The sequence below is a fragment of the Pseudogymnoascus destructans genome, assembly GCF_001641265.1.
Source record: "Pseudogymnoascus destructans isolate 20631-21 unplaced genomic scaffold scaffold_1, whole genome shotgun sequence".
In the NCBI taxonomy this organism is placed as follows: Eukaryota; Fungi; Ascomycota; class Leotiomycetes; order Thelebolales; family Thelebolaceae; genus Pseudogymnoascus; species Pseudogymnoascus destructans.
In genome coordinates this window covers 2,233,847-2,261,043 of record NW_020167520.1, presented here as the reverse complement: position 1 = coordinate 2,261,043, position 27,197 = coordinate 2,233,847, and the positions used below count along the sequence as shown (strand labels likewise).

Sequence of the window (27,197 nt, the reverse complement as noted above, 5' to 3'; positions counted from 1 at the left end):
TGAGAAGAAAGACCGGAGTTGAGCGACAAACAAGGATGGAAATCGGGGATGAGTGATGCTGATGTTTCCTCGGCCAATGTGCCGTGTTAGAATTCTTTTTCCTTGGCTCCCACTCTATGTGCTGTACACTCTCGCTCAAAATCGCAGTCAAGACCACTATCCATCCAACAATGTCCTTCAACGCCGAACTCCCTCGACGAACAACGTAACAACAACCCCCTATGGATTCAACGTTCCCACGACCCTCCCCTCAATCTCCTTCAGCAGCCCAACTAATTCCGCCTCGTTCCCCTCAACCTCCAACCCCCTTCCAACCCACTCCTTAGCCTCCTCCCACCTGCTCATCTCCGCCAGACATCTCCCTCCCCTCCACCACGCCTTTGCATTCCCCACCTTCTTCGCCTCCACACTGGCCTCCGCATCTTTCCATCCCTCCGGCCAGCTGCGCAGCGCCATATGCGCCTGCGCCCTATTCGCCAACAGCCCCGCGACCTCATCGCGCACGAGTCCCGAGGGCTCCCACCGCGGCCGCTTCAGCGCCATATCTAGCCCGAGGGTATACAGCTGTATCGCGGATGGGTAGTTCGCAGAGCGGTATGCAGCATTGGCGCTCTCGCGGAGCTTGGTGATCTGCGCGCTGCGCTTGGGGTTGACGGGGACGGGGGGGAGCGGGGCGGGCGTCTCGAGGGAGAGGAAGGCGGTGTGCAGGGCGTTGAGGGATTCGAGTTCGTCGCGAAGGCGCTTGGAGTTTGAGGTCGTGGAGAGGGCTTTGCTTTTGGGGTCCAAGTGGATGGGGAGGAGCGTGAAGGACTCGGTGTCTTCCATTGTGCTGAGTGGTATTGTTTGGGTAGGGAAATTTCGCCGCTAGTTTGTATAGTTGAGAATCGGTAAGATAAACGTAGACGGTTTATTTTGGTGTAACTTTGTGGGCGTATTGTGAATTCTCAAGCTGTGTAGTTGGTGGTCTCATCACTTCAAGGACAGATAATAGTTATAACTCCAGGCCTTGTTTGCACTCAAAGCAAACATTTCGATATCACGTGATAACTGGATTGATCATTCAGCCCCCCTGTCGATCTACCCATGGCGACTTCAGTTATTTACGAGGCCAACAGGGAATATTTGTTTTAAGAAAGCTGTTTAATACGTGGCCAATATGTAACCCATTGTTTGCATTATTCGTACTATATAGTTGGCTAAACACGTCCGTTCCGAACTTCGCAGGCTCAAGCAAATCCTACCCCTTTCATAAATCATCTTACATCAAAAACTCCTCTAATGGAAACTAAAGACTAAAATGCTGAATAAATACTATTCGCCCGCTATGTCGCATAATTGAAAAGTAACAGAGGCCGCATCGTGCCTCAGCGCGGCCAGACCAAATTTTGAGGGCTTTAATCTTGCTCGCGAGCCAACCGTTCGAGGTCTTCAGCCTCCTGTTCTACTTCGGGTGTGGTGGGTGCTGTTCCTCCCAGACTGCGCAAGAATCCACCCAATCTCTGCCCTAAGCTCTGCGCTCTCCTTCTCCCGCTTCCACCGCTCTCTTCGAAAGGTATTTCCAGGCTTCTCCTGCCATTACCAAAGTCCCCATCCTCAGCATATGAGTGGCGATCGACCACCCGTGAAGCCTTAGTCGAGCTATTCTGTTCACTGGTCAACAACCCCTCCATGCTATCTCGCCTTTCTCTACTCCGCGTCTGCTGGAGGTCAAGACGTGGCCGGCGCCTACTACCGTACATATCGGTACTGCGGCGAACCGTATCTGCCACGACCGAAGACGAGAGGGGAGAGATGAACGGTCCTGAAATCATAGGCTTGCCGGTCGAGTGACGTGCAGGGGTCATGGGGCGCAGGACCGCAGTATCAGATCGTGGCTGTCCAAATTCATTTTGCGATATGAGCCGAGTAATTGGGGGGCGCACAGGCCTGTCGGGAGGGGCTTCAGAGGTAGACGGAAGAGCGGCGAGGGAAGCACTGTCCAGTGGATGTGCGGCCGGTGCTGAGCCGGGCACTAGGGTCTGAGAAGTAGTATAATAACTAGAGCTCATTGGACGAGAGCGGTGTGCGTAAGAGATGCGAGAGGAACGCCGCGAAATGTCGTCCGCTGGGAAACCATCATCAGACTCAACAGCCTCGCCGTTAATGAGAAGTTCATGAGATGGGCGCGCCCGACTCATGGATGCCCTTTGGGTGCTCTCGTTATAATAGCTCGCCCGTCGATCATCATGGTTGGCAAGGGAAATGCTCTCTGCCTCATCCTCGGAGTTGATATCGGAACTCAAGTCGTCGTGGATGACTCTGCCAGAAGTGATGAGAAAAACTCCAAAGAAGGTTAGAAGGCAGCCGCCAACAAATTTTACAGCCCGTCCAGGGCTGGTGGATTCGAAATCTCGGTACAGAACCGCTGAGCCGATGATCACCGAAATTGTAAACAACACGAATTGGACTGGAATGACTTGAGTAGAATCGAAGCGTTGGAGAGCGCGGTTAATATATTTGATTTGCATCACCGCAGTACCAATCAATACAACGGCTAGGGCGTATGTAATTGGGTTGGTGAACGCATCCCAGAATGAGGTCGAGAGCATTGAGGAAACACCCTTTGTCGATAATACCGTGTATGCGCCAAACAAGGCGACGAGCCCGAGATCAATCAGGATAGTTTTGTTTCCATATTTTGGTGATGCCCACGCAAGCATGAACATGACTCCGATAGTCACAGCCATGTAAATCTCAAACTCCATCGTCGTGATGGCACCGATAACCTCGTGAGGACCAAGTTTCTTCTCTTCTTGTTCAGCGCTTAGAACAACCGTAACTGCCCCAAGCACAGAAACCACGATTCCCCAGAAGTCCCGGAGCCTGAATTCTTCCTTGAGCAATATAGGTGCAATAACACAGTTCGAGATGAGCGCAACCACCCCGAGCGGCGACACGATAGAAGCCGGTGCAAATCCATAGGCCAAGAAATTTCCGGTTTCTCCAATTGTCATAAGTACAATCCCAACCCACCAGTATGGCGACTTCAAATATGATTGCTGCTCGACATTGTCGTTGCTATCGCCGCCGGACTCGGACCCTGACTTCGGGGAGTCGAATGAGCCTCTCAGTCGTTCCGTCTCTTCATGTCCGTTGCGACCTGCCCAGGAACCATCTGCTGTTCCATAACGATCGCTAACCTGTCTGTGCTGACGCTTCTTCTCTTCCGCTTCCTTGTGTATTCGTATGTGCGCGTATCTTTGGATATTGAGGGCGAAGCTGATAAGTATATTCCCCACGATCGAACTAATAATCCCGATCAGAGACGACCAGCGCTGTATCGGAGTATCGCCCTCGCCATCCGAGAAGAAACTCCTAGATGCGATGTGATGTAGGACAGCATCTCGATTCAAGAACGGAGTAACAGTGGCGGTGATGGCTGCGACATCTGGATTAGAAATGAACATCGCGGGCTTGTCCCGAAGGATCCGCCTCTAAGACGTATTGGCCAGAGGTTTGTAGGTCAAGCGCATGGGTGTTCTAAATCATCAGAACGATTGAAATAATCGATTATAAGTCATTGCGATGAGTACATGAATCTGACGTTGAATCTGTAACACCAGTTGCAAGAGGAAGCTGCCTAAGTTGGGAAGGGTAACACGAAAGACTAGCACCGCCCATCCTTCCGTCCCTCCCTCGTCATCGCTGTGCTAATCGCCGCGTGGAATTATATTGCCCCATCAACCCGCGTCGCGACAAAATACCGCCACGCTTTGCACCAAATCGACAAAATGAGTGACAGCGATGAATATGAGGTTGAGGGCCCAAAATTGGTGGCTGACGACCCCATGCGGGCCTTTCTTCCAACCTCATTTGGAAAGAAAACCAAGGAAGCAGACGTTGCGGCGCAAATCGACAGGACAAAAAGAAACGTCGAACCAACGAGACCGGCGGGTCAAATCGAAGACAGCAAGTACAAGAAGCATGAGGCAACTGTGAAACAGGATAACTCAGACGATGATTCCGACTCAGAAGACGATGAGGATGACGACGACGAGTTCCCAGTCTCCCACGAGCTGGTGCTCAAAACTCACGACCGCGCCGTTACTACCATATCCCTCGATCCCTCTGGCTCTCGTTTCGTCAGCGGGTCTACCGACTGCACAGTAAAACTTCACGATTTTGCAGCAATGACTCCTACAACTCTCCGGGCATTCAAAAGCGTGGATCCCAGCGCTGGGAAGCCGTCAGATAACACCGAATCCCATCCTATCAACCACATCGAATTCAGTCCCCACTCTGGCAGCCAATTCCTTTGCATATCGGAGCATCCCCAGGCTAAGCTCTTGAGTAGAGATGGCGAGATATTGGCAGAGTTTGTGAAAGGCGATATGTATATTAGAGATATGAACAACACGAAAGGCCATGTCTCGTCGATCACTACTGGGACTTGGAGCCCTACCGACCCCAATATTATTGCCACGGCGGGGACGGATAGTACGATTCGCATATGGGATATAAATCATAAGAGGGCACATAAAGAGGTTTTAGTTCACAAAGATCGAACAGCTGGGTCTGGAGGAAGGACCAAAATGACGGGTGTCGTGTGGGGAAGCCCCAAGCAAGGCGGAAACAATATCCTGGTGGCAACAGCTCTGGATGGGAGTCTGGTGATGTGGAGTGGCAATGGACCTCATGCGCGACCAGCTGGAGAGATCCGTGGCGCCCATAAGCCTAATACGAGAACGGGCGGCGTCGATATTAGCCCGGACGGGCGTATGATTGTCACGCGAGGCGGTGATGACTTGATCAAGTTGTGGGACACTAGGAAATTCAAGACTCCAGTGTTAGAAGTTGCTCACCCGTCAACTTCGGATGTATACTCTCTATCAACCATCAAATACTCACCCACTGGAGCCAACATCATCACCGGCTCCAGCTCCGGCCACCTCTATATCCTAAACTCCGGAAATCTCAAACCCGAACTCGTCACACCCGTCACTCCCGGCTCCTGTCTCATCTCCGCTCTATGGCACGAGAAGCTGAACCAGATCGTTACCTCCTCAGCCAATGCCGAAGTACACGTCCTCTACAACCCCAATACGTCCTTCCGCGGTGCGAAGGATGTCATGTCACGAGCCCCCAAAAAGCGTCATGTCGATGATGACCCCAACTTTACCACAGATCAATCCGCTGGCATTTCAGGCGATACCATCATTAGCCCCAGCGGAATCCTTCAGAGCGGTCCAGCAGCGTCCTCGTTCGCTGCGCGCCATCCCACCATTGGTTTGACAGCGAGCGGGAAGAGCAGGGACCCTCGACGACCGATGAAGCCTGCTGTCACGCCGTTCATGAAGAGTCAGCCAGACGAAGCTCATATCAACTCGACTATCCCACTGAGCAGTATGAGGGATGAGGACCCGAGAGAGGCATTACTGAAATATGCGGAACTAGCTGAGAAGGACCCCTTATTTACGAACGCATGGAAGCAAACGCAGCCAAAAACTATGTATGCCGAATTGAGTGATGATGAGGCGGAGGAGCCGGATAAGAAAAAGGCGAGGAGATAGTGTAGAGTCAGAGCGCAAGTGGATGAATGGGAAGGTGTAAAATAGGGCTACCGCGGTTGGTTGATATTTTGGGAGTTTAGCATATATTTGGCTCATAGATACCACCAGTTTGGCACACTGAAGATAGAATGAACGAACAATGGGCTTGTCATTTAAAACAGAACATTATATCTTGCTGCTCCGTGGTCGATTTGCTCATCGCCTTGGGTGCTGGGCTGCTGGTATGTTAAGCTGCAAGTAGCATAAGTTACGTATCTCTTTTTACAAGGTTACTATATGCGGAGATTCAAACCCACCTCTCAAAAACAAGTATCAGAATCTCCAACCATCCCCATGTGGCAACACATAGCCTTGATGCCGTCTTCCGTGGTTCATCATTCCTCCACCACAGATGCAAAGGGAGCACAATTGAGAACAAATTAGATAGACCAAAGAATATCTGCGCTCCTTTTAGTGGGCGTCCTCAAAATGGCCTGTTAGCTTACCCATGTACACGTCACAAGCCCCCCTTGAACCCGAGTCTAGAAAAACGCCAGCGACAGTGACCATTACGAAGCAAAATAGAGCAGTTACGCCCATAGCCGTGGGCTTCCACATACATGGCCCTACCATATGCAAATAATCAAGACAAACAATATAAGCAGCGCTTGACCCTTTTTGGGCTGAGGAGCTTTGTACAGAGTTTCTCAGCCCAAAAAGGGTCAAGCGCACTGCTCGGAAGGCAGACCCTGGTTTCCGTGTCTGTCATCTTGGCCAAGTGGACTCAGCACATTTCACCAACGCACACCGCAGAATATGGGCATCGAAACATTTCGGGAGTTTGCATTCCGTCTCTGGCAGATATACGGTAGTGCTGAAAATATCTCTCAAGTAGCCGAAGCTCTTCGTAAGGAAGATGTGATTGCATACGCGCCGCTTGGAATGAGGTGCCCAAGGAATTGAGAACGGTCTTTTTGAACTTAACACCCACCACTATGACAATAACCAGGCACTCTTTACAATCAGTATCTAACCCCGAACACACTACCATATACCCCCATACCGTCCGCTCCGTATCCTCTCTCCGATGCTTTTCTCCTCCCAGGCCTTTTCACTGATAGCCGCCTCCCCAGGGTCCGGATCTTTCAAAGATAAAGCCAGGCAATATTCAGCCCCCTGTATCACATCAAATACAACTTGTCGCCTCTGTCCGATTCCGATCTCATCAGCTTAAAAGCTGCGAGTATTGATATATTGAATACATGTGCATTCATTTTCTTGTGTTTGTTGTATATGCGAAGGTGTTTATCTGAAAGCAGCCAGCGAAGGCAGTCTCCTGAATTTTGCCACTATTAACCAAGTTAGCAATTGTTTGCTAGCTTTCTTTAATTTTCTTACCGAGGCAGCTTCCTTCGTGCATCTACAGACGACTTCAACGCCAGGGCATTTGGCATCAAAGAGTATGGCTTCGGGACATTCAAATGTACGGCATTTGTAGCCACATACTACACATATCCCGAGTTTGCACATATTCAATAGACTGTGGTAGAATGGTAGGGGCGGCCTTGGAACATCCCTCGAACTATACGAGGGAGGTGTTCGTAAGGTTATATAAGCTCTATGCTCTATGCTCTATGCGTACCAACAAATAATCACAACATTCTCCCCTGTCCATTGCGCATATTTTATATACCTGTTTAAGACAGGAAGAGTGATAAATGCGATAGTCAGCATGGTTCCGCCAACCACCTATAATTGCACTACTAGGCGCTAACCGGATTTACCTGGTGCAGATCCTTTGCACCAAAATACGTACCCCTGTGTTGATACGTCGTGTTTTGTTGTCCTGAGAGCATCGTCTCTCAACAATAAGCCATCAGTCCGTCCATGGGAGAAGATTTCAGGCCTTGAAAGGCTCAGCAGTCGATCCAGAGGATGGGTTCTTTACTCGCTTCGTGCGAATAGCAGTTTGCAATCGGGGGAAGGCAGTTTTCGGCGAGCTGTCTGAGATGTTGCAATGCCAACGTCCACCCATGTTCTGGCTCCTGGGAACCCTGGTTGCGTTGCCTACCTCTGGCATGCTTGACCAACCAAAAAGGGAGCCGCTTTTACATAGACAAAAACGAGAAAAATGGCGCATAGCAAAAGCGGCGGGAGGAGTACGAGAGATGATGGCGGGCCGAGCAGCCGGGGCCCAACCCATCATATGTGGCAATACGCTATTGACTAACAACAATGCGGCATCAGTGGTTTAGTGGTAAAATCCATCGTTGCCATCGATGGGCCCCGTGTTCGATTCACGGCTGATGCATTACTGTACAACCTCATTACTAGTGGTTGAGATTTTTTTTTGCCTGTCTCCGCAATGCGGATGCGCTAAATAAACGAACATCAGTGGTTTAGTGGTATTAATCCATCGATGCCGCTCGACTTTGGGCCCCCTAATGCCGGTTTACCATTTCCTGATTTCTCCTTTCTGAAGTCTGGGAAAAGCAGCGACACTTTAGCGCTCGGTTGCCTAGAATTGATTTGGATCTAGACATGGGGACACGTGATTCAAGCCTAATAATTGGTTCGGAGCGTCCAGCTCCTTGCCCATATGCGAAAACAGTTGACCGGTTACCTAAATACTGTCGTGCCATATAAGTTCTCTAAACAATTTCATAGAGTTTTACCGCGATTATACAACAATCTACATTGCCCTTCCAAATCCTGAACAGGTAGCTAAGATTCTACACTCCTGACAAAATTCGTTGGACTGTCTCAAAAGGGAGAACTATGTGTGACAACAACATGCCACATACCTCGGTATCAGATACTGAAGGCAACAATCAGACTCGTCCCAAGAGGCTTAGAGGTAAAAATATCATTATTTTCATACAGAGCCAGGCTAATAGTGTATAGAGAGCCCTATCCGGGATGACAGATTACTACCAAAGAAGCAATGCCTGTCGCCACATATGAGTGGCCCTGATAAATTGTCCCTATTAATCGTTGGTTCTCAAACCACCGCCTGGAGGCGGTTGGCGAAAGCGAACTGGGACGCGAAAGCGATTGTGGGACACTTCGGGAGCGGACTCACGACGCGACACGACCGACCATGAACATGACCGACAACGAGCACAACTACAACCACAACTATGCCGGTAGTTGAAGTAAATAAAAATGAAGCTCTTTTAAATGCCATTGAATTTTTAAATGAAAACCCAACAGAGAAGAGTGCTACAGTAGCACGGATGTACAGAGTAAACCCAAGTACGCTCCGGACTATACGACTACGACAACGACGCGCATCACCACAACGCACCGCTGTGCCACGCGGAGGCCAGAACAGAGTACTGTCTGATGTACAAGTTACAGCTATACAAAGATACATCCAACGCTCGTACAAAAATGGGTACGGTGCAACTAAGCCTATGGTGTTCAGTGCCATCTGCCAACTACGTGCAGCAGAAACTCCAACACGTGCACCACCATCACAACGGTGGTTCCAGACATGGATTAAGACACAACAACACAACTTCCATACAATAAAAACCCGGCCAATTGAAGCAGCACGGGTTGCATCTCATGAAGTATCAGCTATTAAAGAATGGTTTTATGAATTTAAAGATGTGTGTAATCAACTAGATATTACTGCAGGTGATATCTACAACTTTGATGAAGTTGGATTCCGTGTAGGAATGAGCACCGGTGAACATGTGTTGGTACCATCTGCAGTAAAGGAGGTAAGTTGTTTCTACTTATCTTACTTTATATTATTCTAATATTTATAGCTTTATATACAAGCTCCAGAGAACAGACAAAGTCTTACAGTTATAGAGACAATTTCAGCTGCTGGCATTGCACTTCCACCGTTCCTTATTATACAAGGAAAATTACACATGGAAAGTTGGTACCATGACAATCTACACGGTGATGAGAAAGTTGCAGTATCCGATTCCGGATATACAAACTCTGAGCTTGCAATGGAATATCTACAGCATTTTATTCAACATACACCGTCTATAAGAACGAAATTGTTAATAATGGACTCTCATGTCTCACATGAAGTTCCAGAGTTTATAATACTTGCACATCAACACAATATACACTTACATGTGTTTCCGTCTCATCTTACGCATATTCTACAACCGCTAGATGTTACTGTGTTTGCACAATATAAACATTGGCACCGACGTGCAATTCAACAAGCAATCCGGAATTTTGATACAGATTATAATGTTATATCTTTCTTTAGAGACTTGTCTACTATCCGTAAGCAGACATTTACAAAGGGTAACTGTATCAAGTCTTTTAGAGATGCAGGTATTTGGCCACCTAACTATGAAAAGATTCAAGAGAAGGTTGCTATATATGCAAAACCAGAAGTTTTAGAAACACCACAACGCGCATTTCAAGCAAGTTATGATCTTTCAACATGGAGTCAAACATTTGATAAGATCCTTAGTTCACCGTCACGGCAAAAGTGGGCATCTTCTTATACTGAAATCCAAACTCAGTTAACAGAGGCTGAGCTGTTCCAGTCAGAGCTTGTACAAATTACTACTATTATGACTGAGCAACGACAGCGGAAGGTTAGAAGTCGGAAATCTATTCAAAAAGGCGGTGCTATTACAGTTGAACATGCACGGCAAAGGATTTATGAGAAGAAGGTAAAGGAGCAACTTTTAGAAGAAGCACGGGAGAAAAGAGAGAGAACACGCATGGTGAACGTTGAGCGTAAGATGCAGCTCCGTGCTGGCATCGATGCACGGAAGGCAGAACGTACACGGAAAAAGGACCTACATGAATTTCAAAAAAGTAACCCAGACACGGAGCCACCAATTGGCTTACGTACAGAAATCATTGACCCGGACGTTACACAGAAGAAACGTGAGGAGGAGGAGGAGGCGGACCGACTGTTAGCCATCGAGGAGAGTGGGTACGTGAACTTTGCAGGCTTGGACTACGACATGATTCACGATGCAAGTGACGGTGGCTGTGATGATCAATCACTGCCTGACAATATTGATCCAAATCTTTTTTAATTATTTAATTCTATAACTTATATATATTTACAGCATTGTTACGTTGTCAGTCGTGTTCATGGTCGGTCGTGTCGCGTCGCGAGTCCGCTCCCGAAGTGTCCCACAATCGCTTTCGCGTCCCAGTTCGCTTTCGCCAACCGCCTCCAGGCGGTGGTTTGAGAACCAACGATTACCTGCTGAATTAAAGTCACAATTTTTTTTATTTATTTTTTTTTATTTTTATTTTTTTTTTATTTTTTTTCGAAATTTTGGACCGAGAAACGCTTGTGAATCTTTCCCGAGTGTCCAAGCCTTTTAGGGCTGTCTTCGGCAGGAGCAGGTTGAAGTTTCTCTGCTCTACCTACGCTGAGGAACTTAGAAGGGGAGAGCCAACGCCTTCTGATGCAAGTGACGCTATCACTAAATATATAAAAGATCATCCAAAAGTGCTCTAATATTTTTGGAAGCTGCTTAGAAAGGCATCTTCTATGCAGGGCGGATGAAAGATACTAAGTTGTTCATAGACAACCTTCACCGCAAATTGGATACTCAAGACTATGATACATTGCTTTTGTCACTATACACTATATACGACCATGTTGTTCTGGAAACTTTATGGGCGGCCTGGGCAGGTGCGATTACAGCAATCGAATACTTAGGATTTCATTCTGATGAAGCTGATGTCCTTTGCAAAAGGATGGAACCATGGATAACAGCTCAACTCGTTTCAGGACAGCAAGAAATAATGGGCCAGCCTGTGATACAACTCCAGAACGAGGGCAACGTCAACTGCGTATTAAAGGAGTTGCGACTCCACTATCAAATACTGCAGTGTCTTGGGGAGAAGGAGCACAACGACAACCTGGCTAAAGTGCTTCTGTTCATGGTCGAACTTGACGTCTACAATTGTCGATGGTCCAACGGCTACCAACGAGTACGAGAGTTCATGGAGATCGAGGGCGGAGGCCGCCACAGCCGCCATGACGATTTTCATGGCGGGGTACGGTACATATGCCATCCCTCGACATGTCGCCATACCGCAGATGCTTACGATTTATTACGTGTACTTAAAGAGATCTGCCGTAATCTCATTTCAGAGGGTCAGCAGGCCAAAGCTTGTAGAGCAATAAGTGTATTCGGGCGTATGCCACGATACTATAAACACATTGCTGCGGAACGACTAGAAAGGGTTCGAAGTATGTGGCATGATAAGTGGCTGGCGATCCGCCTTGTGCCCTTACTCTGCGGTGGGAGTGAGGCGGCGTGAAGTGAGTAGGTCTCTAAGGGCCCAGGTAAACGGGAAACAATCCCCCGATTCTGAGAATCGAAATCGCAAAAACCAAAAGCAGCATTTGCGAAACACACAACCGGATGCACACAGATTGCTAATGGTCTAAATGACCGTTAGACCATCAAAGATGTTGGATTATTGGAGGGAGTTTGGCTATTGTTGATAATGAACCGATGCTACGTGTGTTGCTGGACCATTTTTTTTTAACCCGGAGCTAGTTAAAATAAGCGTTGATGCTTGGGCCAACGCTTAATGTTTGGCCGTGGCCTTCTGATCAACAACTTTACTGTAGACGGAAAGGGGGATAACGGGAACCAAGAATCCCAGTGCGTCAATTTCGTCGAGTTTTCGGAGCCTAGCTTGAAGTTGGTATATTTTGTGTGCCATGTTTATTCGAGGAAGGGACTGCGTATACTACTATTGCTTTGTTATTTATCTGTTATTTAACGATACCCTTTTTATCCGCCATGTTTACTTATTGTGACGCAAAATTATAAAGTGATATTTGCATCGCAACACAAGGAAGCAATATTTATTCCCCAACACCTGAGAAGTTGTCACATACGACTATAGATCTGCCATACACAAATTTGCGTGACACCTAGATGATAGTCTCAATAGTTGTTGACCGAGGTAGGTCACTAATTGGGGCACATATGCATTTAATCGTATCCCATTGATCTCTTTGATTGAAGAGCATCGTAAGGATCTTCTTCTTCTGAAGCTCTCTAGTGATGCAGCTGATGCAGGAGCGACGGCGTTGTGTCGCCTAATCGGGAAACCACGCCCTGGCTGTTTTAGTCCAACACGCCCTTCCAGATTCATCAGTATTGGAAGCAATTTGTGAGAGAAAGTGATGGATCTGTAGGCAATGACTCTACCATGTGCAAGTTGACCGTAGTTTTCCAGCGTCATCGAAATGAGTATCCTGTAGATCCACCAGTCCAAGCTGTCGCACGAATTCTTCATGCTTTTGGCGTGGGAGCTCCTTGGTGAACCCATCAGTTGGCATTTGGCTAGTTGGCACCCATTCAGTCTTGAACGTTCCCTTCTGAACTTCTTGACGCAACCATGACTGGTGCACGTTGTAAGGCGGCCCATCACGTGAGGCCGCCCTGAACTCAGGGGCTGCCCAGCAGTGGGGCCACTAGGGCTCGGTAAACCAGGGCATGTCGGAACGTAGGATATAAGGAGCTGGAAGCCTCAGAAGGAGGCCTCCAGTCAATAGTCGCTGTATCTACGTAGAACTATTGTGCTTACAGAATACGATACCTTCCTGCCTCCTGACCTGGTTCCCTGGACTCCCGTGAGACCCTTAGGCTTACGATCCTTACACACGTCGACATGGCGTAGTTTGGTCATCAGTTTTGGGGTCTCCCGGTTGAGGAGTCGAAGTGTCTGCTGGTTGTCGCAGAAAATAGTGAATGGTTCGTCGAGTTCGAAGTGTATGGCCTTGAAGAACTGCATCCACCACATGAGTTCGCCAGCAGTGAGTTGTAGAGCTAGAAGCTCAGCTTCCGTGCTAGAAGCAGTCACAGTTTTCTGTTTCGTAGCCCTGTAATGGATGATGCTGCCAAATAGGGTTAAGATATAACCTTGGGAGCTGAACCTAGTGAGTAGGTTATCGGTGAATGAAGCATCGCTTGCACACAAGAACAGGCACTTGTAATCCTTGACACTGCCATTATACAGAATAGCATAATATTTTGTGGCGTCTAAGTAAAGAATAGTCTGGTCGACAGCGAAGAGGTGTTCTCTTGAGGGGTTCTGTAGAAATTCGGACAACTTTGAGACTGCCCTATGTAATGGTGGGTGCACCAGATGTGAGAATCTAGCCACCCAAGGAAGGGATGATTTTACTAAGACAACACACTGTCTTAGGAAAAAGAGCCAAAGAGTCGTAGCTTAGACTATTCCACAACGCAGCAATCAGGTGTATGATGTCGTGGAGTGGTTTTAGACAAGTTGTAACAAATGTTGAGTCTGAGAACTCAGGGATAAGTCAGAGGTTAGCACCTCACTGACTTTTCAGAAACAAGGAGTAACAAGATCAATGCTTGGAAGCTTGGAAAAGACGTGGAAGTATGTGATAGTCGATTTACTGTATTGTCTGCTTGCCCTTTCTTAAGGAAAGGGCAAGCCTATTTATGTTAAAGGAGTGTAGTTCTCTCATTTTCCAAGACTTTCCATGACTAATGTCATACTGACATTCGTTGCACTCAGTTTGCTATCAAACTCAAGAGCAAACTTGGAAATCTCCTCCTCAAACCTACAAGTCACTATACATATTTTGGCTTGTCACACCAACAACAAGAGCAATACTACTCAACGATTGCTACAACCATCTATGATTCATTACACGTCATTGCTCCTTAGTTACTGGGCCGATATGGCCACATAGCATATCTCTACAACCCTCTATGATTCATTACATGACATCACTCCTTAGTTACTGGGCTAATACTACACATGACATATCTCTATCAACTAGAGGCCTAGGAACATGAACGATAGCTCCAAAAGCTTCTACAACCATCTATGATTCATTACACGTCATCTCTCCTTAGTTACCCACAAGATTGGTTAAGTTATGACATAATTTGTCTATAGGGGTACTCTGACCTTGGACCTCCTTTCACTTCCTATAGGCTAGGAACCTAGGAGATGGTTCTATGGGATTCTCTTACGTCGACTACAGTTACCAAGCCTGGTTAGTTGTAATGGTGGGTGCACCAGATGTGAGAATCTAGCCACCCAAGGAAGGGATGAATTTACTAAGACAACACACTTGTTACGACGGAACAAGAAGGCTGGCCAACTACAGGACAGGAAGGAGGGAGGTCGCATGAGACCGGCCCTGGTACCTGGAGGGGCAGCGGGGAATAGTAGTTCCGAAAGTATCACGTGACGGACTCGCAGGATGATGAGAAGAGTCCTAAGAGTCCAGGACTCCGAGGACTCGAGTGAGTTTCCAGGAGTCCACTAGGCACGTGACGGACTCGCAGGATGATGAGAAGAATCCTAAGAGTCCAGGACTCCGAGGACTCGAGTGAGTTCCCAGGAGTCCACTAGGCACGACGCCACTATATAAGTAGATAGTTAGTTCTTAGATAGGAGCTTCGTGCTCAACTCAATACAGTATTTGTTATATACTAGTAACGTGTTACTTGAAGCCTTTGTGTCTGATCCCCTGCCTCCTCTGATAAGTAAACCTTTACGCAAGAGAACCTCTGTGTCTTCTATCGTTTAGAAGTCAGCGTTACAACACTGTCTTAGAAAACAGAGCCAAAGGGTCGTAGCTTAGACTATTCCACAACGGAGCAATCAGGTGTGTGATGTAGTGAAGTGGTTCAGACAAGTTGCAACAAATGTTGAGTCTGGGAACTCAGGGATAAGTCAGAGGTTAACACCTCACTGACTTTTCAGAAACAAGGAGTAACAAGATGAATGCTTGGAAGCTTGGAAATGACGTGGAAGTATGTGATAGTCGATTTACTGTATTGTCTGCTTGCCCTTTCTTAAGGAAAGGGCAATCCTATTTATGCTAAAGGAGTGTAGTTCTCTCATTTTCCAAGACTTTCCATGATTACCAGGCTTGGTAACTGTAGTCGACGTAAGAGAATCCCATAGAACCATCTCTTAGGTTCGTAGCCTATAGGAAGTAAAAGGAGGTCCAAGGTCAGAGTACCCCTATAGACAAATTGTCATACTGACATTCGTTGCACTCAGTTTGCTATCAAACTCAAGAGCAAACTTGGAAATCTCCTCCTCAAACCTACAAGTCACTATACATATTTTGGCTTATCACACCAACAACAAGAGCAATACTACTCAACGATTGCTACAACCATCTATGATTCATTACACGTCATTGCTCCTTAGTTACTGGGCCGATATTACCACATAGCATATCTCTACAACCCTCTATGATTCATTACATGTCATCACTCATACTACCACATGACATATCTCTACCAACTAGAGGCCTAGGAGCATGAACGATAGCTCTAAAAGCTCCTACGAACCTCTATGATTCAATACATGTCATCGCTCTTTAGTTACCCACAAGATTGGTTAAGTTATGACATAATTTGTCTATGACATAATTTGTCTATAGGGGTACTCTGACCTTGGACCTCCTTTTACTTCCTATAGGCTACGAACCTAAGAGATGGTTCTATGGGATTCTCTTACGTCGACTACAGTTACCAAGCCTGGTAATCATGGAAAGTCTTGGAAAATGAGAGAACTACACTCCTTTAGCATAAATAGGATTGCCCTTTCCTTAATAAAGGGCAAGCAGACAATACAGTAAATCGACTATCACATACTTCCACGTCTTTTCCACGCTTCCAAGCATTCATCTTGTTACTCCTTGTTTCTGAAAAGTCAGTGAGGTGTTAACCTCTGACTTATCCCTGAGTTCCCAGACTCAACATTTGTTGCAACTTGTCTGAACCACTTCACTACATCACACACCTGATTGCTGCGTTGTGGAATAGTCTAAGCTATGACCCTTTGGCTCTGTTTTCTAAGACAGTGTGTTGTCTTAGTAAATTCATCCCTTCCTTGGGTGGCTAGATTCTCACATCTGGTGCACCCACCATTACACAAATTATGTCATAGACAAATTATGTCATAGACAAATTATGTCATAACTTAACCAATCTTGTGGGTAACTAAAGAGCGATGACATGTATTGAATCATAGAGGTTCGTAGGAGCTTTTAGAGCTATCGTTCATGCTCCTAGGCCTCTAGTTGGTAGAGATATGTCATGTGGTAGTATGAGTGATGACATGTAATGAATCATAGAGGGTTGTAGAGATATGCTATGTGGTAATATCGGCCCAGTAACTAAGGAGCAATGACGTGTAATGAATCATAGATGGTTGTAGCAATCGTTGAGTAGTATTGCTCTTGTTGTTGGTGTGATAAGCCAAAATATGTATAGTGACTTGTAGGTTTGAGGAGGAGATTTCCAAGTTTGCTCTTGAGTTTGATAGCAAACTGAGTGCAACGAATGTCAGTATGACATGGAGGAGCACTCGAGCAGTGGCTCAATCTATATACAGCTATGTTGTTGTGGAGTGAATTCTCTTTAGCGAGACCAGTTCTGAGAATTCACATACCAGGAGAGGAGGTGATATTTGCCCTTAACAATGATATATGGCGGCATTGCCCAGCCATCTGCACATACACCCTGGATTACAGAAACCCATTCCCGATTGCCAGGCTGCTTTGTACGAGGTCTGTCCTGTCGATCAGAGGTTGTTACAACCTTAGCATGCGAGAGCATTCCCATCAAAAACCCAGTCTCATCAAAGTTGTAGATGTCTGAGTTGACAATACCGTATTTTGCAATTGTATTCTGTACAAGTGCAAACCAAGCTTGTATAATCTTAGGATCTTCAGCTAGGGCCCTCTGGTAGTCAATTCGACGTCGAAAACGCATATTAAGGGCTGGTGGCGTCGTACGAAGTTCCCTGCCCATCGTGAGCCAACACGCGTTGCGTCTCGTACCCCAAGGAGGCGATTGGCCATATCTTGTATATCTTCGAGCCGGGGCGGAAATCCTCGCTCAATTAGATCAATAATACGATCAAGAAGCACACTCTCTTCAGTATTGGTCAACTTCCTCCCATTTGCAGTTATATCGCGTCTTGATAGTTTTCCAGCACGTCGGTCGGCCAAAGTCGCCCGGGGAACCTTATAGATACCTGCTGCAGCTCGTTCGGTAAGTTTAGGGTCGTTTTTAAGAGCTTCAATTGCTAGGATTATACGGCTTTCATTTGAAGTAGATTCCATTTTTGTACGTAGAGGGAAATAGTTGCAAAGTAAAAGGTGGTGGAAATGGTGGAAAGTGGCCGACTCGCTTGGGTGGCCGACTCGTTATACATGTACGTTAACTCATAAATTTATTTACATACATTTATAATGGCATTTAAAAGCTACAAAAGGTACTATATTAGTACAAAGTTCACAATATTTTACCAAATTAAAGCGTAAACATTAAACTATGTATAGTAAGTGATATATATTTTAAATATTAGAAAGTTTTACCTACGTGTTGTTGACATATGTTATAGTATTGGTGTTATTCGCGACTGGGCCATTCGTGGTTGGGCTGGAACATATGCTTTATCAATAATCATGATTATGATTAGGACTAAATAATCATGATTATAATTGATTTTCTAACCCTGACAATGGACGGCTTTGGCGCCTCTTCTTCTGCCTCAAAGGCCGTCGAGGACGAAAACGAGGGGCCAGAATATGCGTCAAATACTGGCAAGCCTCCCTCCAAACAAAAAGGCCGCCGCAACATCATGCTCGAGAAGTTTAGAGCTGACGTCGAACCATCTCTCGCTTCATATACACATATGCAAAAGCCATTCTTCTTCTATGGCTTTCGACTCCCGGAGCCACCAGTCCTCGAACCAGCTAGTGTGCAGGGCTACAAAATCATGCTCTGGGGGCAGTATCCTGCTCTCGTTAACGGCCCTATTGACAATCACGTTGATGGCATGTCACTGGCGCAACGGAGTTGGTGGAGGGCACGTGGTCATTGGACGAGTGGAAGAAGGAGATCGAGGAGGAAATGGCATCGCACTTTCGGCTCTGGAGGACTGAGCAGGAAGGAGGAATTATGGCGTATAGCGTCGAACCTGGTAGAGTGAATTCCAAGTTACTATAACCTCTTCAAGTACTGTACTGTGTACCGTACGATATATAATAGTTACTACAAGAACAGAACTCAAAATCTGTGATCAAAACCTATAATAAGAGTCGACTTCTCTTCTCTGTAGGGATTCAGTATACTCGCGATGTTGGTCTCAGATGTGCAGACGTTGAGATCTGCTGACCCCCTGTCAGCTGGAGAGACTTTTAAGAGCTAGAGACGTGTCGGCGCGTCAATGTCTCAGGTAATTTAAACCATTCTATATTTACTATTACATCTCGACGACACGTCGCGACAGCAAAACAATGAACCTTTTCTTCACCTTCATCTTCATTTTTTTTATGATCGCCTCGCCCCGTTTCGGTAGTACTCGTCACCCATTGTCACCTGGCGAACCATATCTTATCAATGGCATCATCCGCATCAACACCAAACATACTGACGGGCCTGTCGCATTGCCGCTCGCTGAGCAACTCCGTTCAGACATCCTCACGGAGCACAGCCCCTCAGGCGTGGAGCGATGAAAACTACGACTCGGGCTCGTTCCAGCAGCATTTCGGAGACGCGCATGGCAACATCATTAGCACGCCAGTAGCCACAACGACAACATTCCCATTTGGACGGAACGTAGCTCAAAGTCACAGCAGCGAAGAGCTAGTTACTCCGCGACAACTAAAGGCACACCTAAGGTCACTGACCCCTCTTCAACGCATCGATACCAATATCACATATTCTGGGCGGACAACCCTGGGGACAGGCTCGCCACAGAAGCAAGAGAACGGGGGCGCCATGCCCACGCTCACTGGGACCAAGGGCCCCGCCCAAACCGCACCCGCACGAGGTCTCACAGGCTGGTTCAGCAACACATGCACCCCCTCCATCGAGTCCTCCGACCTCTCCACCCCAACCACCGTCTCCGCCGCAGGCAAACTTCGCAACATGTCCATCCCCGTCGCCCCCACCGCCTCAGCAACAAAATCCAAATTCTCCTTCTTCTCTCCCAAACCAGCGCAACCTGCCACACCCACCGCATACGACGACGACGACGACATCCTCCTCAACCTCTCCCTCTCGACTGCCCTAACACCAACCCCACACGACCCCTTCTCCCCCGCCTCCTCGAAGAACTTACACACCTCCGCCCTCACCCTCCTCGCGACCTTCCAATCCGCCCTGCGTGCAGGCACAACACAAATCCGCGATCTGCGCGCTGAGGCTGCTGCGCGGGCTGAGGAGCGCGATGCGGCGGATACGCGGACGCAGCATCTCAAGGCGCAGTTGGCGGATATGGCGGCGAGAGTTGCAGAGCAGGAGGGCACGCTGAAGAGTATTCTCGGGGAGCTGGTGGAGGAACGGCGGCGCGGCGCGGAGGAGCGAGAAAGGAGTAGCAAGGGAGAGGCGACGGAGGGTGCGGGGGTTGTGCTGGATCAGAAGGTTCCGGATCGGAGGAGTGGGTCTAGTGAGGATTTAGGGGTGGGAGGGTGGAAAGGAGCAGAGGAGTCGGATGCGGAGAGTGCGGTGGAGAGTGTATGGAGTCGGTGTGGGAGTCCGGATGGAAATCGAACGAGTAGGACGAGTGGTGGGAGTGCGGTTACGTCGGCGAGTTCGGCGAGGGAGCCGTTGCGGAGGGGGGGTGGGAAGGAGGAGGTGGTTGTGGTGAGGCGGTGTGATCATTGCGAGGGGAAGGCGGCTAGTGCGGCGTGGGTGGCTGTGAGGGATTTGAGGGAGGAGAATAAGGAGTTGAAGAGAGAGGCTGGGGTGCTGAGGGAGGCGATGGATGAGGTTATCGAGATGGTTAGCGTGGTGGGATTGAGGTAGAGAAGATGGAGAGAGGATGGTTGCATTTAGGTCTCTTGACCTTGGTGTGGTTTGGGCAATGGTGCTCGCGGCGTCGAGCGGCGGTGTTTGGGTATGATATCAACAGTATAAGGATGCTGTGGCATGCATTGTCGGACAAGGGTGTTTGGGTACAAACTGTAGATTGCTAGATCGGGTATATAGGAGAAGAGCCTACAAATGGGATAGGATAATAGGATATCAGACGCGGTGTCTGTTCACCACATCACTTGAACATGTGGAAGTCTTACAGAAACTTGGTGAGCTGCTATTCTAACAGTTTTCCGTATCATTACTTCTTAAGTCATGGCGTCAGGGGACAATAGGGGACGAAGAACTCGGTGCAACATGTTAAAGGGGGAATGGAAACTTTGATCTTACCTAGATGCTATCATGAAAACGCGAAGAGATTCCCCGGACCCCCCCAGGCATCCCGTCCATATCTGCAAGTCTGTACCCCGCTCCCCATCTGCAGACACCTCTTTTGTTAAGAAGCTCCCATACTCAAAACGCGGCAGCCAAAAAACTGTCATGTTCCTCGCGCCTTCACATGCTGGCTTCCCCAGGTTTAAGCTGCCTGAAGCGGCGGAAGCGACGTGCCTTGTAAGACTCGGGATCCATCACATGTTCAAGGGTTCGGCACGAGAGCGGCTCGAAGCCCCAAGGCAGAACCTCATGTAGAGTAAAGCAAGTTAGTTTAAACCGTAGCCTCCACTAGACTTGAAGTTCAAGTAACTCTACTCGTACTTTGGGTTAATAATATATATGATAATAACAAAAATAATAATCTACATTAAGATTAGCATCAACCACAGCTTCGTACGTTGACCATTTCGCGTCATTATATAAAGTATAAATCCGAAGACGTTCTTGTCGAGTAAGTAATGGCGGCTCAGCATAACATTACTTTGGGGTTTTTATTGGATTATACTTCTACAAGGGGGGAGACGATCATTGCACGTTTAACAATTATTGACCCAAAAGTACGAGTACCTCGCCCCCTCTAACCCTTTTTCTTCGCAACCTCCTCCCAAAGCAGCAAGGCTTCTCCCCCCAACACAGACCAGGCGTTCGGCGCCCTCCCGTTTCAGGTGTCCCGCGCGCTACGTTTCATCAGAAAAGGAAAACAAAAAGTGGGATGTGTGTGAACTGTGGCCGTGGCTGTGACCGTGGCGCTGTTGGTTGGCGAGGACGACACGACCGGAAAAGCGGGCGACCCTCCCGCCCTTCTCACTCCGCCCAAAAACACACAAACGCCGCAACAAGCACCAGCACCAGCACCAGCACATCACATAACAGCCACGCACAATGTCCCAGCACGCTCAGCACTCCGAGTGTCACGCACCCGAGCCCCCTCGCTCCCCTGCGGCGATCCCCGCGGGCAGTGGTCGACCCTCGATCAGCGCTGCGATGAGGGATTCTGGTCTGCGCCGCTCCTGCTGCTCCTGGATGTGCAGCGGCGATCTTGGAGCGCGGTGGAGCGGTGGGTGGGCGCGAGGGCGTTTGTCTGGCCGCGACGGCGGGGCTCGTATAGCGTTTGTCTGGCCGCGACGGCGGGGCTGGTATAGCGTTTGTCTGGCCGCGACGGCGGGGCTGGTATAGCGTTTTGTCTGGCCGCGAGGAGGGTGTGTGGTTTCTACGAGTAGGGGTACGAGGGATTGTGAGGGGGGGGGGGGAGATACGCTCCGTCGGGTCGCGGAGTGGGTTGGATAGGGATGGGATGTATGCATTTTGTTGTGGCTTTTTTTCCCCATTGACTCTTCGTTTGGAGGCATGAGGCATTTTGAGATTGTCAGTCGACGTTGAGGCGGGGATACCTCAGCTCCCTCCACGCTCCACGGACAAGGTCGTGATGCTGCCCATCGACGACTGAGTAAGTGCGTTGAGGAGCAAGTCCCACTGCAAGTAACTAAGGCACCTCGCGGTACCACCCTAGTGCAGTAGTAGGGGTCCAGTCCCCCCAAACCATCCATCACGTGACCAAACCCCAACGCAACTGGCACCCCGCCGGGCAGCAAGGAAAGGCACATTATGCTCTGCTACATATACAACTCGGTATATTGTGAACTCTTAAGGTACGGTGACTACTATATAAGAGTCTAACAGTAGTAGCTTGACGTCGGAGGTAGGAGCGCCTTGTGAAAAATGAAGTGATCAAGCCACTCCGTAGCAAGTTGGTCGTTCGTCTATCGTGATTCTGATAATGGAAATCCGTTCCGTGCCAATAAGACCTGGATGGTACCACGAGTCCATGGGTAGGCCTTTGCAGGATCTACAGCTCTGAACCAGGAAGCAGCAGCAGTAGCAGCAGCAGCAGAAGCAACAGCAGTAGCCAGATGGGGGAGGATGGGATTGGGGGACTCGATGGTGGCTGGTCGAGAACGTCGTCGTCATGCCAGAATAGCAGGGAAGCTCGAAGCTCATAGCATTTCGTCAATCGGGTAGACGGAGACGGAGTGGGGGAGGGGAGGTTGGATGATGTGGGTTGCAGTGCGGAAAGGATGGTGTAGGTTGGGTTGGCTGGGAGGAGGAGGGACTGTAGTGGCTGCTTTTTTTTTTGTCGGGCAGAAGGGGGGAGGGGAGGGGGGAAGGGGGGGGTAGGGGGAGGTAGGGGGGGTAGGGGGGAGTGGAAGGGGTATGGAAGGGATAGGATGGGGCGAATTTGTGCCTGTGCCTGTCCCTGTGCCTATCCCTGTGCCTATCCCTATCCATGTCCCTATCCCTGTACCTGAGGAATGGGTTAGGAATGGGTTAGGAATGGGTTAGGAATGGGTTAGGAATGGGTTAGGAAATAGGAATAGGATTAGGAATAGAGCACCTGGGAGGACCTGTTTCCTTTGGTGGGGCCCATCTCCTCCTCCTTCCTTCTTTTGCCTTCCCACCCCCAAAGCATCCTCCCTCACCTCCCTCACCTCCCTCACTCACCTCCCTCACTCACCTCCCTCACTCACCTCCCTCACCCACCTCCCTCCACCACCATCTCAGCCACCTTGCTTGCACTCCTGCATATACAAATACATTCTTTCTGCACCCCCCCCACTCCCCCCACCGCCCCACCCCACCACCCCCCCACTCCCACTCCCCCCCCCACCCCCCTCCCCCACGCCCGCTCCCGCCTTTCCTATTGTACACCTCCAATTGTACTTTCCCTCCTCCACCTTCTTGTCCTCAAACCCTCAAACCTCCCACCACCTCCCTCCACCCCCTCCACCACCTCCACCACGTCGACAACCCCAAAAAATCATTGACGCCCTCCTCATCATCTATCTTTGTCTCGCTCACATACATTTCCATGCCATCGACCTCCGCCTTTCCTGTCTCGAGCGACATATCTCTGACAATTGACACCTGCTAGCATCCTGGACGAGGAGGAGAATATATATACATACAACGAGTCTGCGTCACCTTCCTGCTGCACAACGACTTCGCGACACCCACAAACTTCTCGCCTGCATACTTCGTCCAACGATCCCACCGCGGCCCTGGAATACTTCACAACGCACAGAGCTATTGACCGACCTTTCTTCCCCCCCCATCTTCATCCTCGGCCTGCGGCAGGTTTCGCAAAAAGGTGAGCACACACACCCCTACGCATACATTCACACATACCTCTCTCTTCGTATGACCGGAGGCCTTTCCCACTTGGCATCCACCATTTTCCCCAGCTTTCCAGCTCTATGGGCTTGGATCCTGCCAAGGCTCCCCTCCCTCTAGCATATATCTCGACTTTTCCGCCCCCAAATCAATATCCATGAAATTAATTTAATCTTGTTCCTCTTGCTGATGGTTCTCTGCAGGCAGCGAATATCTCAGCATCGCCGTTGCTCTCCTTTCGACGTCGTGCCACGGACCAACCTATCCTATGCCTCCTATAAACCCGATTTAATATAACCCCTAATTTATCCGCAATCTATCGTTGCCCGGGACAGCTCCATCCCACGCGACACAGCCCACTCGTCCAACTGTCTACCCTACCCTCTCCCATCTGAGGGAGGGTATCCTGCCGACGGCGCGGCAATCAGTCGACGAAAATGTCTCTACATACGACCTCCCATCTCGGGGAGAGCAACAAACCGATCAGAAGTCCTGCTGGCTCGATATCAACATCCTCGATGACGGATTTCCCGGCGCGGACCATGGAGCCTGCCATGGATGGGCCGCCATCGCCACAGAGAATCAGAGCATACACAGAGCAGATGAAGAGGAGCGTAGCCGCTGGCCACCAAAGGACAAGAACCGGCACCAGCTCAACGTCGTCGTCTGCCTCGGGAGCTGACTCGGGGACAAGGTCTCCGGAAGAATCGCTGTCGAGACAGGCGTCGCGAAAGTCGACCGCGGGCATGTCGGTCAAAGCAGAACGGCCAGACACGTTACAGATGTTTGGGAAGGCATTATTCTCGCGAGGATCGAAGAGGTCCAAGAAGGGAAGGTCGAGGGCATCATCACTGCTGTCGCTAAGCTCGAGGGAATCTACCATGGTCACCCCGCGAAGCGCCGTTGACGAGGAGGTTGCTTTCAAGAAACACCTCATCTCTGGGCCTTACGACTTCCAACACGTCGTCCACACAGGACATGAGCAGGCGCCCAATGTGGATATCGCGAGCAGAGATGACCTCCTCGAGGAGTTTTCCACAGTACGGAGATCAAATGCACCTACAGGAGAGCTTAGGGGCATCAGGGCAGACGACCTTCACTTCCACAACTTCTCTTTGGAAGCCCTCGATGTCTTGGTCGAGAAAGACCCTCCTCAGCCTCCACCTCAATTACCACTAAAGAGCCCAGCAAGAAGGAGCATCATCAGGAAGCCCCCTAGCCCACTCAAGCCGAGCCTGCGCTCGAGCAAGTCCCAAGACAGCGTCCGCGCTGGATTGTCCCCTCCACCGCGGCCGCCACGATCCCCAATGACAGCACAGTGTCCGATATCCCTACCCCCGAGGACCTCATCGAGGACGGCATCCATCATCTCGGATGAATACGACCCTCTACAATCCACGTCACTCGAGAGACCTCACTACTCTGCCGGTTTCCGGAGGCCGCAGGCCTTCCACCTCCCGCGTTCTCCGCCCCTACCGTCTCCCCCATTGCAAAATGTCCATGGCGACCATGAAGTGGATTATTTCCAGGAAAGAACCACCATGTTGCTAAGGTCACCAGAGAATGAGGGCTGGCCGTTCTCTGCTGCTGCCCAGTCACCATCCGATTCAAAGCTGGAGGATGTACCTGAAGAGGAGGAAACAGTGGCGGCCGCACGACGCTCACGCATATCCATCGGCAGCACTGATCTGCGCATCTCCAAGTCCGTCCCTAACCTCCTCCCGTTCCGCGCCAGGCGTGACTCTGACCGCCCGCACACCCCGTCCTCTGACATCGTGCGTGCGCCAGTCCTCGTCATGACCCCTAAGAAATCGGATGCAAAGCTCGACCTTGACACCTCCCGCTCATGGGAGGATGACATCGACTACTGCTACGACCATGAGGTCGAGGCCGACTGCGACTACAACTGGGAGCGCCATTCGATTGACGTCGATACCGTTAGCAACTACTTCCACGACTCCGCCATCTCGACCAACTCGTCCTCGGACGACGTCACGCTTAAGAACTCACCGCCGCTGGCATCCCTGCATTCCGCATCGGCAATGGAGGTGCGCAGAGAGTCGCGTCGACTCTCTGCGCACCTCGATGGCCTGCGTCACCCGCCCGTTTACAACACCCCCTCCATCCTCGCGCCAGCGCACACACCCGATCTCATCCCGCCGTCAACAGCCACAATGGCGGATTCCCCAGCCTCTACCCCGACGCCTCCCACGCGCCCAACACAACTGCGGTCCCCATCCGCAGCGTCATCCTTCAAGGAGTCGTTTGGCTTCACGCTCTCACCCTCGCTACTCATCCCTGCCGACTACGCGGCGCAGATGAACGGCACCGCATCGCCCACTTCAACGTACTCCGCCGGGCCCCTCGACGACGTTTCTCCTACCGAGCGCGAGCCTAGCCCTGCGCCTACGGAGACCCCAGACGTCGTCTCCTCGCCTACTCTGTCGACAAACCCATTCTTGGCGTATATTGTAACGACCGAGAAGTCTGAGAATCTGCTGCTGCAGAGCGCGGAGGAACGCTTGTTACCGCCGTCGAGGGCGCCGAGTGCATTTATCAACGCGCATGACCGGAAGGGGAGCGTGCCGCTGCTTGGGCGGGTAGCGAAGGAAAGTCGTGGGAGGGCGAGCACGATTGGTGGGTCGCTTGGGAGGGGGAAGGGGGGGTACGGGTTGTTCCCCTCGATGCTGAGTGCCGATCCTTGAGAACCTGCTCGGCTCTCAGAAGGCGGAAGAAGGGATAAAGAAAGCTGTTTGGGTATGATACGTGAACGTCGCTTGAGAAAAGATATAAACATTCTTTGCATTTTTTATTTTCTACAATGTTTTTTCTTTGGTTGGGGGTGCTTGTAATTTTTTTGGGAGGGGTGTTTTTAGGAGGTGGTTATCACGGTCACTACAACATTAGATGGGTTTTGGAGGGGCACGGTTGCTACTGTTTGGTTTGGGAATTTTTTATATATACGGTTGCTACTGCGAGGTTGGGGGCCGTCCGGGGGGGGTTGGTTGGCGGCTTTACGACCTTATGGAAACTTTGTTTTGGAGAGAGATGGAAGGGGGGGACGGGTCCGGAAGTGTCTGCCTGCGGCTGGTCGTCCAGTACTACGATATATCTGAGAGTAGGGAAGAGGAGCCGTTTGAGAGACGGAGAGAGCAGAGAGATGTATGATGCTAGTAGACAAAAGTAGGGCTCTTTGGTAGCCGCAGCGGGTTGTAGGTGGTGTGTGGGTGTATAGATCAAAATGTAGACGTGTTGCATC

General features: G+C 49.6%; 8 protein-coding genes and 1 non-coding gene across 9 annotated transcripts; 6 read left to right on the top strand and 3 right to left on the bottom strand.

Moving 5' to 3' along the window:
* Positions 1 to 219: 219 nt before the first annotated feature.
* On the bottom strand, positions 220 to 825 carry VC83_00602 (uncharacterized protein; the record flags this gene model as incomplete). Its single annotated transcript, XM_024464290.1, has 1 exon — positions 220 to 825. The coding sequence occupies one exon, from the start codon at positions 823 to 825 to the stop codon at positions 220 to 222; it is 606 nt and encodes a 201-aa protein (XP_024328329.1).
* A 281-nt stretch (positions 826 to 1,106) lies between these two features.
* VC83_00601 (uncharacterized protein) lies at positions 1,107 to 3,614 on the bottom strand. The gene has a single exon (XM_024464289.1). It carries the CDS (start codon positions 3,444 to 3,446, stop codon positions 1,395 to 1,397), a length of 2,052 nt encoding a protein of 683 aa, XP_024328330.1. The 5' UTR covers positions 3,447 to 3,614; the 3' UTR covers positions 1,107 to 1,394.
* Positions 3,615 to 3,770: 156 nt separating this feature from the next.
* VC83_00600 (uncharacterized protein) lies at positions 3,771 to 5,549 on the top strand (the record flags this gene model as incomplete). Its single annotated transcript, XM_024464288.1, has 1 exon — positions 3,771 to 5,549. One exon carries the CDS (start codon positions 3,771 to 3,773, stop codon positions 5,547 to 5,549), a length of 1,779 nt encoding a protein of 592 aa, XP_024328331.1.
* A 2,219-nt stretch (positions 5,550 to 7,768) lies between these two features.
* VC83_00599 lies at positions 7,769 to 7,840 on the top strand (the record flags this gene model as incomplete). The annotated part of the gene is made up of 1 exon: positions 7,769 to 7,840. It is a non-coding gene; the product is annotated as a tRNA-Gly (tRNA).
* A 3,442-nt stretch (positions 7,841 to 11,282) lies between these two features.
* VC83_00598 (uncharacterized protein) lies at positions 11,283 to 12,050 on the top strand (the record flags this gene model as incomplete). Its single annotated transcript, XM_024464287.1, has 2 exons — positions 11,283 to 11,542; positions 12,047 to 12,050. The coding sequence occupies 2 exons, from the start codon at positions 11,283 to 11,285 to the stop codon at positions 12,048 to 12,050; spliced, it is 264 nt and encodes an 87-aa protein (XP_024328355.1).
* Positions 12,051 to 18,035: 5,985 nt separating this feature from the next.
* On the top strand, positions 18,036 to 18,506 carry VC83_00597 (uncharacterized protein; the record flags this gene model as incomplete). The annotated part of the gene is made up of 1 exon (XM_024464286.1): positions 18,036 to 18,506. The coding sequence occupies one exon, from the start codon at positions 18,036 to 18,038 to the stop codon at positions 18,504 to 18,506; it is 471 nt and encodes a 156-aa protein (XP_024328359.1).
* A 410-nt stretch (positions 18,507 to 18,916) lies between these two features.
* On the top strand, positions 18,917 to 20,326 carry VC83_00596 (uncharacterized protein; the record flags this gene model as incomplete). The annotated part of the gene is made up of 1 exon (XM_024464285.1): positions 18,917 to 20,326. The coding sequence occupies one exon, from the start codon at positions 18,917 to 18,919 to the stop codon at positions 20,324 to 20,326; it is 1,410 nt and encodes a 469-aa protein (XP_024328360.1).
* Positions 20,327 to 21,386: 1,060 nt separating this feature from the next.
* Positions 21,387 to 22,126, bottom strand: VC83_00595 (uncharacterized protein; the record flags this gene model as incomplete). Its single annotated transcript, XM_024464284.1, has 1 exon — positions 21,387 to 22,126. One exon carries the CDS (start codon positions 22,124 to 22,126, stop codon positions 21,575 to 21,577), a length of 552 nt encoding a protein of 183 aa, XP_024328361.1. The 3' UTR covers positions 21,387 to 21,574.
* Positions 22,127 to 23,534: 1,408 nt separating this feature from the next.
* On the top strand, positions 23,535 to 27,197 carry VC83_00594 (uncharacterized protein). Its single transcript, XM_024464283.1, has 2 exons — positions 23,535 to 23,915; positions 24,142 to 27,197. Exon 2 carries the CDS (start codon positions 24,376 to 24,378, stop codon positions 26,641 to 26,643), a length of 2,268 nt encoding a protein of 755 aa, XP_024328362.1. The 5' UTR covers positions 23,535 to 23,915; positions 24,142 to 24,375; the 3' UTR covers positions 26,644 to 27,197.

Coding starts and splice junctions, on each gene's coding strand:
- VC83_00601 (XM_024464289.1), bottom strand. CDS start 3,446: ATGTTCATTTCTAATCCAGATGTCGCAGCCATCACCGCCACTGTTACT.
- VC83_00594 (XM_024464283.1), top strand. CDS start 24,376: ATGTCTCTACATACGACCTCCCATCTCGGGGAGAGCAACAAACCGATC.